Here is a 15,699-nt window from a genome sequence, read left to right on the forward strand (position 1 = left end):
GCTAGTTCAATATCCTATCTTGTGTCTGTAATTTCCTCTGGTAGCATTTTGAGATGCGGCTTTCGTGCCGTTATGAATGCAGCCGTGAGTAAAGAATAACTTGAACATCTTGTGATTGGAGTTTTCCATTCTAACATTTCTCGCTTATTTGCATTTTGTGTGACAAAAAGAGCTTTTTTCTTTCTTGACACCCTGTTTCAGTTGCTTCGTCGAGTCAACTCTGCCTGTTCTTTGCTAGCATGGCCCTCTTCAACTTGTGAGCTGAATTTGTGGTAACATAGCTTGTTGGTGTGTATTCCAAACAGTGCCACTGTTGTCTCCACGTGAAAATATTTCCATTGCCGTATCAGCGTTATCCCTGGTTCAAGGTAGCAGCGTTAGCAAGAGTCCAAAATCCAAACAGTTCCCCTCTCTGTGACATTGTTTTCTCACGGGTTGCTTTCTTTTGGAATCCCCCTCAACACTATGTAGGGAACTCCCCATTCAGATGACCAACAAGGCCAGAAGGTCAGCGCTGGGCGAAGCTGTGGAAACTCCGTTGCAGCGTAGAAGTAAGCGCCGAGGACACAACCAGTGTATCCGGCGATAAATATCAGTATATGCCACGCGCAGTGAAGATAAGGGAACGACACGGACCTCCATATATCACAGAATACTCTGTCGTTCACCCAGAAGAGCACAGCAACAAACCACCATCCAGCACACGTAAATCCCAGTCTCCTGACCTTCAGATTTTGACAGCTGTGGACGGAAAAATAATCCGAAAACTTTGATGTTTTCTTTTACTGACGTTTCGAGTATTATATCGTAAAACAAATCGAATTGCTCGTCAAGGCAGAACAACTTTTATCTTCAGAAAGCTAAGTGACCTCCCAGTACACTTCAGCGTTCTTGCTTATCGATTCGCGTGTGTAGTATTTAAGCCTTATATTTTACTTACGGTATAGTACCAGAAGCCGTAGAGAGAATGTGCTTAGAATGTACCCAAGATGAGAACAAATGAGATCATTTCGGGTTGAGCCTCAGTTCGAAAATTACATTGAAACGTTCTTATAACTGAGAAAAGAGAGTACAAGTTACCTTTTCAGTTCAGCAAACAGCATGAACAGAAACGGAGCTCCAAAGGTCATCAACACGAACGCGTTAGCCACAGGGTAGACAAAGCCCAGCCAAGTACAAATCAACGATAAGGCCAGGATAGCATACTGAAACGTCTCTCTGTTTGAAAAAAAAAGGAATACGAAAATGCCTTCAATGATTTCCCGGAGGAACAAGATATTGATATGAAAAGTAGAAGAGAGCGGTATCTTATTTTTGGCTTTTTAGACTGAAGTAATATATCAAACACGAAAGAACATGTTTGGAAATGTGGTCAAACACTGGCTTGAATGATTGGTATATCTTCTCAATCGAACCTAAACTAAGGAGAAAACGGAGAAATAACATTGTGACAATCTATGCTAATTAAGATGAGATATGCAAACACCGTCACGGCCATGATTTCCTTTATTATTGAGTTGGAGAAGAATATGAGTAAATTACGAGCCGCCCCTCTTTTCTCAGTCTCTTTGTCAAGTTTGACGCGATAGAACCTGTGATATCCAGCCATCTTGACCAAACAAGTTTACACTTGAAAAGATGAAGAACACCATTATCTTGCGGGATACAACGGGTAAACCCGTCCGAGTGGGCAAGATAGTCCCACTTGCCCGCTCGAGTAGCCAATCACAGCGTAAGATTTGATTCACTTTACCCGCTCAAAACATATACCTGTCTTCCCCAAACGGTCCGTGAGCGAGCATCCACTTAGGCGTCCACAAGGCAAACGCAACCATCAAACCCCACAAGATGGCGAGTTCGTCAAGCAGCTGTCCCACCAGGCTGAGAGTGGCGTGAAAATACGCTGAACTGACTCCAATCACGATGAATAAAGCCCAGATAATGTTCACTCCGGAACAGACGTGCTTGGAGTATGGACGAAACAGGTATCTGCAACAAGAGGAAGTCCACTTGTAAAAGATCAGTGGAGTTTGATAAAGTCATTATTTTGCGCTTCCGATCGGAGGAAAAGTGCGACTGAATAACAGTTTACTGACTCTGGAAAACATCAAAAGCATAGTAATCATGAACCGAACAGAAACAAGAATGGTTCAAAATGAGGAAGAATAAAGAGACAGGTGTGAAAAAAAAAACAGCTTATTTTTCAATGTGCCATCTTTGCCGTACTTTAAATGATACATTCTGGGTTAGATAAAGCAGGGTCATAGCGAGAACAAGTTATGACTGAGGCAAGGTCCATAATACGCATTTCGCGGTGTTTATTGTCAGTTCTCCCTTCAAACAAAAACGAGAAAAATTACTGAGGCAATTAAGTGCCTCGGTTTGCACAGCCCTGTATAGATTGCGAGCAAAGGAGCTGGTGCTTGAAAGAAAACTGTTGTTATTCTTTACTGTTTCTTTGCGTCTTTTTTTTTTTTTTTTTTCTTTTTCTTTCTTTCTTTTTTTCTTTTTTTTTTTTTTACTTTAAGGGCCCATTAACCGATCTTTTCGAGCCGTTGCTAAGGAAAATTTATTCTCATATAACCTCATCATTTTTAGTTCGTTCAGAGTTATTTCATGTGTTTTAACTTTTTCATGATCAGTAGCACTATTGATGATGTCATCAGGCCACGCCCATGGTCATGTGACTAATACTGAAAAAACGCAAAGGCTCCCAGGCAAATTACTTTATCGGGATTTTTTTCATTGATTTAATATTTTAATTTGAATCCCCATTACGCTATGCATAGATTTTGTTTCATTTCTAAAAGGTCAGATTTTGAGAGAATTTCAAAATATTAAAAAATTCGTAATTTTCTGAAAAAAGCATGATTTTGAAAAAGGAATGCATAGCTATCTTTCCAAAGTTGTCTTTGATCGAAATCCGTCGAAAAAGGCTGGATTTAATGAAAAAACGCGTTCCTTTAGCATTTAAAGAAACCGGAAGTGCGCCCGATATCTATTGGAAGTTACCCTATCAGCGCGTGCGCAATTTACACTACCAGCGCACTTCGGTAAGATCAAACAAAGCCACACGGAGTTAGGTTTTCTCTTTCTTTTGCTCTTGTTTTTCTGTCTTTTTCTTATTTTGTCTCTTCTTGTACAATTTTAGTTTGCATTTTGTGAAACACAAAGAAAAACATCTATAATGTAAGCGGATTTGGAAGTTATTGAGTTGTTTTTATTTTCCGTGCTCAGGCTGACGTAAGTAACAGGAAGTGAAATTTCACCTCCTTAGCAACGCGCCCGAGCGCGCGCATAAATCGGTTAATGGGCCCTTAACCGGCCTGTTTCATGATGAACATCTATTTAAAATACTTGAAAATGAACTCAGGCTGACGTAAGTAACAGGAAGTGAAATTTCACCTCCTTAGCAACGCGCGCGAGCGCGCGCACAAATCGGTTAATGGGCCCTTAACCGGCCTGTTTCATGATGAACATCTATTTAAAATACTTGAAAATGAACTGGTTACTATCAGTGCTATTCTGTCGCACTTGGTCGCATTCACCACATTTTCATACAACCTGATCTTATGTTAGGTTGAACTGAACTCGCTATGGCTTGCGAACATTTCTTTTCTGTTTTTTTTTTTCATCTGCTTAAGCTATTCTTTAGATAATTTAGTTGGCTTAAGCACCGCCTAGATTGATAAGAATTTTGTGACACACGTAGGACAGTAGCGTGAAATCTTTACAAATGCACAGCTGTTTTTTTTTTTTTTGTTTCTAAGTTGCCGTCCACACCCCAACGGGTGGTCAATAATGTTAGCACTTTTATACGCTGAAGACAAAACAAAATATGAATCGAGTAATTTTGCGATAAGTGTTTTGCGCTTGCGATAGCTCATTAAATTCAAACAACGTAAAAAACCTAATGCGGTTACAACGAAACGGGGAAGTAATTTTCAGACGGTATGTTACACCGCGACCAGTGAGAAACGCCCGTCACATGTCATGCTGGCTATAGACTATACACCAGTGAAGCAATTTTTATGCAATAAATACAACTTTTCTAAAGCACCATACAGACCGCCTGCGGTTTCTGTGATATGCATGAGTCAGTGAACAGCTCAAGCCGTTTACGCCAGCCGTTTACAGGTTACCGCTCTACTCGCACGAGTGCATCGTTCCAAGGAAAGCTTTGTTTCATTCTTCACATGTATCAGTAACGGGTTGACAGCAAATCTGATTTCTATTTGCCAAGCAAATTATTTTTATATACTTTATAAGAACTCAGTGCTGCCAAGGAGACGATATGCAAATAGGCAAAATTGGCAAATGCTCATGAACAGGTACTTTACCAGTACCTGCAGTAAACGCCTTTCATATGTATATTTTTTGTTCTCGTTTGATTTGAAAGCCGTTCAGAAATGCCAGTATAAATTCAGCGTGTCGTGAACGTGTGTCGTATTTCTGTGATATTTACTCAGAAGTCAGTTACAACAAAGCAAACTTGTCAGATTAAAATCTATTCCCAGAATTATAAGTTAAGTAAATATCTTGTCTTCGAGAGCGAAATCAACTCAGTTATAAATCGACTACAACGAAGAAATCTTTATCGTTCCATGTCAGAATAATCTTGTTTGTGTTTCTTATTTTGAGTATATACCTTATCCTCGGGAATAATTTTAATCTGGTGTAATATATTACACCACGCCCGGAACTTACATGTCATAGCGTAACATCTGCACGCGTTGAAGAAGAAAAAAAAAATAAATAAAAAGAGGAAGTTGAAACGTTACTTGAGCGCAAAAGTAAACCCAGAATAATTAAAGCTGAAGATATAAGAGGTAATAAAACATGGTACTTACATGAAGAAAGGCGGTAGAACAAGGAAGATGGCGTTGCTGACCTGAGTTAAAAACACATCTGTATTAATACTGTTCCTCTAGAACGTTGAAAAATGATAAGCAAGACTCAAGCACTTAATTAAAAGCAAAAACAAAAGCGCCGGCTCGCTGTACCGTGTTGTAAAACTCGGCGATAAAAGCTACATGAGCATAATTCGATTCGCACCAATCGACTTCTGAGCTGCCCCTAGCAAAATGTGCCAGCATTTTGCTTGAACTCCTCGCTGCTCACTGTATTTTCTTTGTTAAACTCGCACTAACCATGAGGGTCCAAACGTCTAGTAATATTTTTATATTTCTATTCTTCTCTTATACGTAAACAAAACAAACCGGCTAATTGCGCGCGAGCGAGGTTACAAAGCTTTCCGGATATAACACATGTTGGAGATTTTTGCAGGGGTAGGGTGAAGGGCGCCTTTAAGTGAAAGCTTCAGAGGTTTATGTAGGTGTTGTTGTTGTTGTTTTTTTTTTTTTTTCTTCTTAAACTTTTCCTTTTTTCCGCCCGCTATGTTGGAAAGTAACAAAGCAGTATCAAACCCAAATCTATCGATTATTGTAGATGGATTCGGGTGACGTGTTTCAATCCTTGTTCTCACCCAATTCAGATCACGTGATGTTTCATTTGGGACGTTACAATTGTTCTGTTTGCACATACTCCCATGCAATCAGTTGCGTGTGACAAATTGCATAATTGTAACCTCCCAAATAAATCATGGTGTTGTCTGAATTGGGTAGCAACAGGGATGTAAGCACATTTTTCCCAATCTGTCTATTCTTCTGAGCGCTTTCATACACGATCACAAAAGCAGTACCGCCTTGAAAACGAAACGCGCGAAGAAAGCCTGAAATTTCAGCCCAGGTTTTCGTGGGCGGCGTTGAATGCCGACTTTAAAATTTGTGGTTTTGCCGCTCGCGCGTTCGCGTGGGAAACCTTCTCAAAAGTCACGCGACGCTTCTGGCCGTAATGGTTGGCGAGTTGCGTGACGGCTCAAATATGGGGGACTGCCAAACAGTGGCTTTCTGAAAAGTCATTGTGTTATAAATATTTATCTCTTAAAAACGTTATGGCGCACAAGCGTTGCTCTCTTTCCGTACGAAAAGATGAATCAGTTGGCTTATTGTCTTCCGGTTACAATAGTTTCCCGAGAAGTTTTCTTTGTTCCGGATCGTAAAACTCTTTACACATGCATGTAGACTACTTCGCAGCCGTCGTTTTTGAAACGCAAAGAAGGAAAGCAAGAGAAACGTCCAGTTACCTCGCGATTCTATTCGCACGTTCGTTGGTAAAAGAGAAATACAAGAAAATAGAAGGCTTTGAACAGTCTAGAACTCCCTCTCCTGCTATTATTATGTCGGATACGCCTTTCCGGTTTTTGCGTAATCGCCGTCACATGGCGCAAACGTAAACGATATAGTACGTGACCATCAAGTACAGCATGGAGGTTTGTGTGGACTGTGTTTTTTAGTGATTGTGAAATCCTCACAAAGTAGTCAGGTGTATTTGAGACAAACTACTTCTTTCTCAAGGGGTGAGTTTACTTCCTTTGTCGACGAATGGAAATTGTGGAATCTCAAGGGAATCTGAAAAAGCTGAATGCTGCTGAAAGGAAGTGATTGCTATTCAAATTCCTTGCATGTCACGTCATTAGCAAGTGGTTATTACAGCCCGTTCATTTAATCTCAGTTGACACAAAGCCGCAGAGATTGAGAAGGAAAGCCAGAGGTAGAATCCCTTCAACGTTTTACGCCAGTTTGAGGAGTCCCAGGAATCCATCGTAAAGAGGTAAGCTACCTTGGAGGAAAGGGAAGGTTATGATAGATTGAGTACGTAAGACACAATGTCATGTTTCGTATCTCTGCACTTTCTGTCTGAAGACGCAGCTTCACTGCATGCTGTGTGTCCATGATGTTGTTTGATGTCCAAACTTTGTATGGATTAGCTGCTTCCTCGTTTCGAACCGGTCATTATAATCGTAAAAAAAAATACGCAGACAGTGATAACAGATTTTCTACTGCTTTACTCCTGTAGTTTTTGTTTCTTTGCGGTGTGGACGACTCGTGGACCAACAGGTCTAAATGGTCTCTCAAATTTGCCCCAACGAACGAGTTACAAAAATAAGGTAAACGAAAGAAGGCATACTGTGTTGATGTTCCGCAATACTTTCATGGGATTGATGTTTGGGGTTACCACAAATTGTCTCATACTTCTCGCTTCTCTTCATTAGTATCTGCTTTACGTTTCCCCTGGCGTTTTTCAGACAGTGAACTCGCATACATGCAGTGAAACATGCAATACTGCTCACTTTGAAACAAAATACCTTACTCTCTTGTAGTTCAATAGTTAACTACATATTTTTTGCCCAGTACAGCATTTTGCCATCATTTCAGTTATACCCCCACTTTCCCCGTAAAAGATACTAGAGATCGCGTGTCAATTCTTGTCGGGTACAGGGCATCGTTTTCCAGGTCTGTTAAAGGACACTGCCCTGAATTATTTCGTCAGAGCATTAACTATATTTCTCATTGTTGAGACTATTTCAATTACTATTAAGAATAATAATAGTATAGCTCTGTAAATTATAGTTGACCACATTTCTAATAAGATATCTACAAATTCAAGCTTTTTTTTTTTTTTTGCTTTTCCATGGGCTCCTCTGTCACTCATATTGCAAGAATCAGCTTAAATGTAAAATAAAAAAAATTAAAACAATTTATTCAAGTTGAAGCTGGCAGAGCTAAAATGATGACTAAGTACGCTTGCTGTCCGGTACACGAAATGCACCCAGCATAGCAAGATGAAGGTATTTAAGTGAATTGCTGAAGGAACAAGAAGCTACGACGGACTTTGACATCAGAACCTATGTGCATGCGTACCGCCTTATTATAATATGCCTTTTGAGGCTTCTGTGTACATATATAGTGGTCTAGACAATTATTTTTCGGTTTCAATCAATCGAGGAAAAAATGTCTTTCGTTTTGAATTGTTGAAGTGTTCATCAGTGGGGATGATGTAGTGCCCCTAACAGACGTTTACGTTAGTCTTGTTTTGTGGCAAAAGTTGTTTTCTGAGGTTTATTGCCCCGAAAGGTAATCTTATTTTTGTGGCTTTAAGTTAAAGAGAACTTTGAATTCCTCTCATCTTTGAAAGATGGACTAATTCCGCAGTCTTAATTAAAGTTAACCAGACCTTAGTCATGTAGGAACGTCCAATTTGCTTCCTTCCTGGGTCCTTTCGCGAAGTGATTTGTTTTAATTTTTCTTTTTTAGTAGTTTAACGTGAACTTTGAGACAATGTCAAGATTGCTTTGGTCTTTTCTGTTCCTCGCCGTTATCATGATGGTGGACCGAACAGAAGGGTTGAGGAGGTGGAGGAGGCGACGAAGACGAAGGTGCCCAGTAACAAATTGCGCTGTCGATAATTGGTCCACGTGGAGTCCTTGCACCCAGCCCTGCGGTACTGGAGGGACACAGAGGCGTCAACGGAAAGTGATCCGAGGAGCGACATGCGGTGGATCCTGTTCGTTTGCACTCGTGGATAGCCAACCTTGTAATTTGGGATGCTCTAATGGCGGAACTCCGCTTCCTGGAAGATGTAACTGTAAAACTGGATACAGCGGAAAGTGCTGCACTGGGGGTAAATATGACGTATATCTCGTTTTAATCTTCGTTCATTCGTTGGTTCCTAAACTTCGTTCGTTAAGTTCTTTCCTAAGTTCATCCGTTCCCTAGTGCCTAAGCTCGTTCCTTAAGGTTTGATTTTCATTTGATCGCTACGATCGCTGCGATCGGCGACCTTCAGAGCAGGAATGGAGGAACGGCGAAATGACGGAACGGCGGAAAATCACCCGAAATCTTAAAAGACGGAATGACGGAACGACAAAAAGTTGTTGAGTGAATTAGTGTTTATTAATTTCGTCCATTTCCAAGTTCGTTCCTTAGTTCGTTCTTTCCTACCTTCTTCCGTTTCGAAGTTGGTGCGTTGCCGAGTTCCAAAGTTCCCTCGTTCCTCAGGGACCTCAGGGACCGAGGAGACCATTTTTAAGTCGTAAGGCTAGAACCTCTGGCCAATGCAAACAAGCACTAGCAATCACTGTTCCTCCGTTTTAATACTTTCAAGTAGTACAACTCATGCATTGTCCATGACATCTGGAGCCCTTAGAGTTCAACCCAAGCAAAAAAGTGATAGGACAGCCACTCCCCTTCAGTGTTCCCTGTTCCATAAGTTCGTTCTTTCTTGCTTTCATTTGTTGCTAAGTTCCTTCGGTCCTTCGGCTTCCCTGTAGTTTTCTCGCGTGTGCATTTATTATTATCATTTTCTTTCTTTCTGTTTTAGTGGATGGAGGTTGGTCTACTTGGAGTTCATGGAACACATGTAGTAAAAACTGTGGAACTGGTCAACAAGAACGCAGACGAAGCTGTACAAAACCGTCGCCTAGCAACGGTGGTAAAACTTGCGTTGGATCATCCCGAGACGATCGAGCGTGCAACACGCGCAACTGTCCAGGTGACGATCTAAGGAGTCAAACATCTTTGTTTTGAGAAACAATTTTGTTTTTGTGTTTTTTTGTTGGTCTCGAGTGCTTAAAAATGTCTGTGAGCTGGGGCCTGTTAACTTCACTTCGTTGTAATACGTACCGTCTCAATCAATAGTATCTGCGGCAATAGATGCTAAATAATTATTGACCTCGCTGTTTCGTAAAAGCGCGCTTCCAAAGGCACAAACTTGATCAGTGAGCAGTTAGAAAACCGATGATTTTTTTTGTCTCTCTCTTTTTAAATACCGCATGTGATTGTTTTTTTTTTTTCGATCTCGTTTTCTTCTTCTGGGTAAGGTCTACTTCACTTTTTCTCCCAGCTGATTTTTTTTAGTTCCTTCCCTGTTGTTTTCCTTTTTTTCCTGTACCCACCGCCGTTGTTGTCTATTTTCTTGCCTTCTTTTAAAGTCTACTCTTCACTTTTGCTCGAAGTTGATTAACTTTTTGTTTTGTGGTTACAATACAGTACACGGTGGTTGGTCAAGTTGGAGTGAATGGACTTCATGCACTCAGTCCTGTGATACCGGTTCTCAAGAACGTTCTCGAACCTGTACCAGTCCCCCTCCACGTTATGGCGGGAACTTTTGCCTTGGAAACCCGCGGGAAAAACTACTGTGCAACAAGCAGTTATGCCCTGGTAAGAAACGAATTGTTTGTCGTCCATTACTTCTTCTTTGTTAATTTCTTTAAGATTTGTTTTCTGTTAATATCCATCGGAAGGGTTTGTATTACTAGATCCGGCTTAGTTAATCATGAAATTAGAGAAATGGATCTTTAAAGTTCTAATTTTAACGATTCCCTTGAAATTTTCACATCTCTCAGCATTTTTTAGGGCAGGAGGGGCGGGAAGAGATTTCGTTTTTGGAGTTGGCTATAGAGTTTGGTTTCCGCTATTTGTATTATTTCGCTCGGCTAGTGACCGGAAATAGCATGGTCTAGTTCCTGTCCAAGTCTCACTGATGTCTCTCGTTGGGTCTGTTTTTGTGCTTCTATGATGTCACAGGGTCAACTTTAATCACACCAAAAATGTCTGTTTAGACTTTTCTGGCTAAGCAAACCTTTGCAGTTTGACCTTAGTGAATTCTGAAATATAAGGCAGCATTATACCGCCACACTTTCGCGAATTATCAAAAAAGGAACGGCGTGTAACGACGAGTAATGCATCAGTCAATTCCAGCAGTGCCCATCCCCCCCGCCCCCCGGACTAACCCCCAGGCATTAACTTTTTTTAAAAAAAATTGGCAAATTCCTCGGGGTGGGGACACATAAGCTGTCTAAATGCCCCGGGGTGGGGACGAAGAAAGAGGGCAAATGCCCCGCCCCCGGGATCGTCGCATTCCAACACCTCCACAGTTTTTTAATTAATCAGTGAATAAAACGGTCAACTGTTCAGTATTTTATTGTAACGGTAAGACTTCAAGGACAACAGTACGCGTTAGTTGATTCTGATTATATTTATTTCTTTATATTTGTTTTTAACAGTCAAAATTGCTAGAGGATAGCTGGGATTGCGGCGGACGTGTCCCCAGCCGCGAGCGATGATAGGCGCCTGTATTCGCAGGCTACTTTTTCTGTGAAGAATCAAGACATTTTAAATGATGATGTATTGCATTTTAAGCTCGCGGGATCTGTCTTGAAGATCGCATCATTTGATTTCGCAAACCTTAAGTATTTTAACTCCACTGTCATGAATTTAAAAAATGCTAGGCTAGTTTTGAATGCGAAATGCGAAATAGTCGAGTTCATGTCAGTGATTGCTTTGTGATAAACAAAATATAGTTCACCTTGTCGCTTATATTTATATGCTTACAAGTAATGAAGAAATATCTAACATTGAGAAAACATTGTTCGACAAACGCCTCGTCTTTCCCGATGAACTCATCCATGGCACTTTCCAAAACACGTGTGTCGAATGCCCGGGGTTCGCCCCGGGGTACGCAAATGCCCAGTCCCCGGGCCGCGATAAAATTGCGGATGCCCCACCCCCAGGACTGACAACGTGAGCAAATGCCCCGCGGTTGCCCGGGGGGGGCATGGGCACTGCTGGAATTGACTGATGCATAAAGGCATGGAAACGGTCTTAAAATCCGCCGTATTCTTCGTGTTGTTTTTCACGGAGACGATTGCTCCTATATGTGACCGCGACTCTCAAATAGCAGCTGGAAACGATCCCGATCCATGGGATGAAGATCGGCGCTGGGACACTGATCAGGATTACATGACTTACTACTGTGTTTGGAAAAGTTGGGGCAGTTGGAGCAGTTGTTTTCGTGGAAAAAAGACACGTTATCGCGTAGAGGAGGATGACGTGCACAACTGTCGATGTGACATAGAATTTCAAACGCATTCGTGTAGGATTTTTGGTAAGTCTCCGAAATTTGGTGTTCTCCTTTCGGCTGTCCCTCAGTGGGCCCGTGTCCACTAAGTAAACAATGAATCAGGCCTGGAAAAATTGCTCACGAAATGCGAGTGTTCGGCAGCTCACAATTGTGCCAACTTGAGTTGTTCATTTTCACAGAGCAGCTTGGTGGCCCTGTGTTCGTAGAGGGTGTTGTTTATTACTGTTTGATAAGTACTGATATAGCAGGCACAATGCGACAGCAAAGTGTAATCTTCAATCTTTAATTTATATGTGTCATACTGAGCACATCGACGTTGTTAGGAAGTGTCCGAAGAATTTCTTTTTTGTGCTGTAAAGCATAATAGTATTAATCTACAAATCGTTGTGTGACTTTTTTTGCTTTTCGGCTTCCGCGATGTCACTGGGTCAACTTTAATCTACATATAGAGGTGTCTTCTTTTGTAAATCTCGCCCTATTTGACACTGTAGTATCCAGTTTCACTCTGACCTTGGTGTAACTTTCTTCGTAACAGTTCATGTTCGGCTCCGTCGCAAGAATGCCTTCGTGGACATTGTGAAGTAATTGTGAAGTAATTGTGAAGTTTCCCAGCCTTTCTTTGCTCTTCCCTTCTGACAACCTACTCTACTCTGTTTGGCAACACATTGCCCGCTCGTTTTATTTTATACATGCAGATGATTATTCAATTTTCCATGCTAGTTATATCCTCCCGTCATCTTTCCAACAAACTAGCTTCTTCCAGACCCTCCCTTACATGTCCTTTCAGCTTATTTCTGTTTACTTTTGTTACAATACAGTACACGGTGGTTGGTCAAGTTGGAGCGGATGGACAACATGCACTCAGTCCTGTGGAACCGGTTCTCAAGAACGTTCTCGAACCTGTACCAGTCCCCCTCCACGTTATGGCGGGAGATCATGCATAGGAGCAGCGCGGCAAACACAAACGTGCAACAAGCAGGCGTGCCCTGGTAAGAGGTGAAAAATGTAGTGTAACATCTTCTAACGCCTGCACAGCCCTGGGTCCTTTCCTACTTTCCATACGCAGGTTTTTGTTTTTTATTCCACCTCCATCGGAAAAGCTGTGCGCTGCTGTTGAGTGTTTTATCTCGTTTGGCGCACGCTCGCTACTAATTGAACAAATCTCCCTTGCAAGTTTTGTCATTGAACTACATGTGTCGGCGACTCTCGTTCTTGACATAATCATGATCAGTGATCTGCTAATCGAGAATGGGGTGGCAACTTTGCCGTGAAACGTAACAGACAGACAGACAGACAGACAGACAAGCAAACAAGTGCCTCCACTTGTTTGTCGTTACTCATTGCTCTTTCACTCTGTAGTTCACGGCGGCTGGTCACGTTGGGGTGTATGGTCAAGCTGTAGCAAGCCGTGCGATGTTGGGACACAAGGAAGATCACGGAGCTGCACCAATCCACGACCTCGAAATGGCGGGAAATCTTGTCCAGGAGCAGCCAATGAACAACGCGTGTGTAACACGCACTCATGTCCGGGTAAGGCGAAAAAACACAATTTTCCTGCCACGTGAAAAGAGCTTAATATGGTTGAAAACCTAACCTTATTATATGTCTTGTGCTTTCGGAGAAATGCGATTGTAAATCTTATGTGACACGAAGTTAAGAAAGTTTAAAGCGAGAGTCGATTATCGTGTACTTCCGTTTACTCCCACCCGCTGGTTAGTCAAGCTGGTCTGTGGTAAAACCATGAAGCGTTATTTGAAGCGATGGAGTAGAAATTCTTACTTGTACTTGCACAAATCCTGCTCCTAAACATGGCGGAAGATCTTACCCTGGAGCTAGCTACTCAGTTTCCTCTTCGCCGAAAACTAATTTTCATCTCGTATTTTAATTTACAGTTGACGGTGGTTGGTCAAGTTGGAGTGGGTGGACTTCATGCACGAAAACTTGTGGATCTGGTTCACGACAACGTTCTCGAAGCTGCACGCGACCGCGTCCTCGTTATGGTGGGAAATCTTGCCCTGGAAGTGGGTTGGAAAGACAAGTGTGCAAGAAACAACCTTGCCCGGGTAAGAAATGAAACGTTTCGTGGAATTACAGTTTACTGTTTCAACTATTCCTACCTTTAAGAACAATACATCAGCAAAATACCGATTTTTGTTATGGAATATATAGTTGATAATGGACTACTCTTCCTTTTTAAGAAGACAGGAAAACTTAAGTAAAGGTCGGGCCGTTCTATCATTGACCTTTTTGTAGCGGAACGCTTTAAAATTACAAAATTATCAAAATGTAAATTCTCTTTGCTCGCGCCATCATTACGTCAACAGCTCGTGCTAGTACTGTGTTTCTATCGAGTTTTAGTATAAATCTACTAGCGTTCTATCACGACTGGCGTTCTCTGATTGGCTACGCTACTCACTATCTACTCTGTAATAGATAGTGAGTAGCGTAGCAGTGTGCCCTTGTTAACTAAATGACGGCCGCTTCTTGCCGTGAGTGTCTGTGAAGAGGATTTAGATTAAGTTTTGAACGACTTCTAGATTTATACTGGTAGGTAAAACTTTATTTATGCAGGGTGGCCCATTCAGCACAGTGACTGGTATCCAGAGGGGCCCTGCTAAATACAATTTCTAAAAATATAAAATTTCTAATAGTTTAAAATAGTTATAAAAATAGAGTTAAAAAAAAACTAATGTCTAGTAGTTGAAATAGTTACATAAAAAGAGTTTAAAAAATTGAAACGAGTTACAAGCATGAACTGTTAGGGAAAAAAATACTAAAACAATTAGATTATTCGTTCTCGATTTCTATCGCGTGATGGTTTACGAGGGCGCACCCCGAGTCAGCTATCACGCGATAGAAATCGAGAGCGAATAATCTAATTGTTTAATAGAAACACGATTTTTAACCAATCAGGACTGTTTTCTAATAGAATATATAGAGATGAGAGCGTTAACAAGATTTTTGAGACAAGCACTTGTGAATTTTCTTTCCCGTTGAACAGTTCACGGTGGTTGGACAAGTTGGAGTGCATGGAATTCCTGCAATAAACCCTGTGGAACCGGTTTTCAAGAACGTTCTCGGAGCTGCACGAGCCCAGCGCCAAGTAATGGCGGGAAACCTTGCGAAGGAGCTGCGCGGGAAAATAATGAATGTAATACGCATGCGTGTCCAGGTAAGACGAGTAAGAACATCATGTTGACATAGATGTTGCCATAATCAGGGACGGAGTCCCCGATTATGGCTCCTGATGTTGGTCGATAGGACGTCATCTATTAGCAACTCTCAAGCAGTCTTCACTGAGCATGCTGCAAAGTAACACCTCTTTTGACCATTTTTTATCCTTTCTTCGTTACTTAGTTGATGGCGGTTGGTCAAGCTGGTCTGTGTCGACACCCTGTAGCGTTACTTGCGGGAGTGGGGTAGAAATCCTTTCTCGTACTTGCACAAATCCCGCACCTAAACATAGCGGAAGGTTTTGCCCTGGGGCGGGGCGAAAGGAGCAGGCATGTAGCAAGAACCCTTGCCCAAGTAAGTACTGTGAAAAAATTACAATTCGACTTTGCCTTTCCACGCCCCCCCCCCCCCCCCCCCCGCGCCCCCGCCATCATTTTAGTGTTGTGTTTATACGTGTGGCTTACAATGGCTAGGGTTAGGGTCATTTCGAATCAGTCTTTTTCACTAACGACCATGTTAAATGAATGTCAATTGACATCGGTCTTTCTGTGTTACATAGTTCATGGCGGATGGTCAAGCTGGTCTCTGTCGACACCATGCAGCGTTACATGTGGTAGTGGAGTGGAAATTCTTTCTCGTAGTTGCACGAATCCCGCGCCTAAATATGGCGGACGATCTTGCCAAGGAGATGCCCAGAAACAACAAGCGTGCACAAAGAAACCCTGTCCAAGTAAGTACTTTGTGTTCACTCTGCTATGTATG

At 41.8% G+C, this 15,699-nt stretch overlaps 1 protein-coding gene and 1 pseudogene across 2 annotated transcripts in view; one reads left to right on the forward strand and one right to left on the reverse strand.

The window, feature by feature from the left end:
* Nucleotides 1–28: 28 nt before the first annotated feature.
* LOC145497657 (alkaline ceramidase 2-like) lies at nt 29–5,622 on the reverse strand. The gene is made up of 5 exons (XM_081477485.1): nt 5,004–5,622; nt 4,851–4,891; nt 1,771–1,989; nt 1,081–1,218; nt 29–741 (listed from the first exon to the last, which is right to left on the reverse strand). The coding sequence occupies exons 1-5, from the start codon at nt 5,094–5,096 to the stop codon at nt 429–431; spliced, it is 804 nt and encodes a 267-aa protein (XP_081333611.1). The 5' UTR covers nt 5,097–5,622; the 3' UTR covers nt 29–428.
* Nucleotides 5,623–6,301: 679 nt separating this feature from the next.
* LOC145489007 (SCO-spondin-like) overlaps nt 6,302–15,699 on the forward strand; it is a 37,241-nt pseudogene continuing 27,843 nt past the window's right edge. The window contains exons 1-10 of the transcript XR_014049554.1: nt 6,302–6,672; nt 8,157–8,523; nt 9,223–9,393; nt 9,891–10,061; nt 12,582–12,752; nt 13,123–13,293; nt 13,656–13,826; nt 14,765–14,935; nt 15,121–15,291; nt 15,497–15,667. The product of XR_014049554.1 is annotated as an SCO-spondin-like (transcript). The remainder of the gene's footprint in view (nt 6,673–8,156; nt 8,524–9,222; nt 9,394–9,890; nt 10,062–12,581; nt 12,753–13,122; nt 13,294–13,655; nt 13,827–14,764; nt 14,936–15,120; nt 15,292–15,496; nt 15,668–15,699) is intronic.

Source organism: Orbicella franksi, chromosome 1, assembly GCF_964199315.1.
Source record: "Orbicella franksi chromosome 1, jaOrbFran1.1, whole genome shotgun sequence".
Lineage (NCBI taxonomy): Eukaryota > Metazoa > Cnidaria > Anthozoa > Scleractinia > Merulinidae > Orbicella > Orbicella franksi.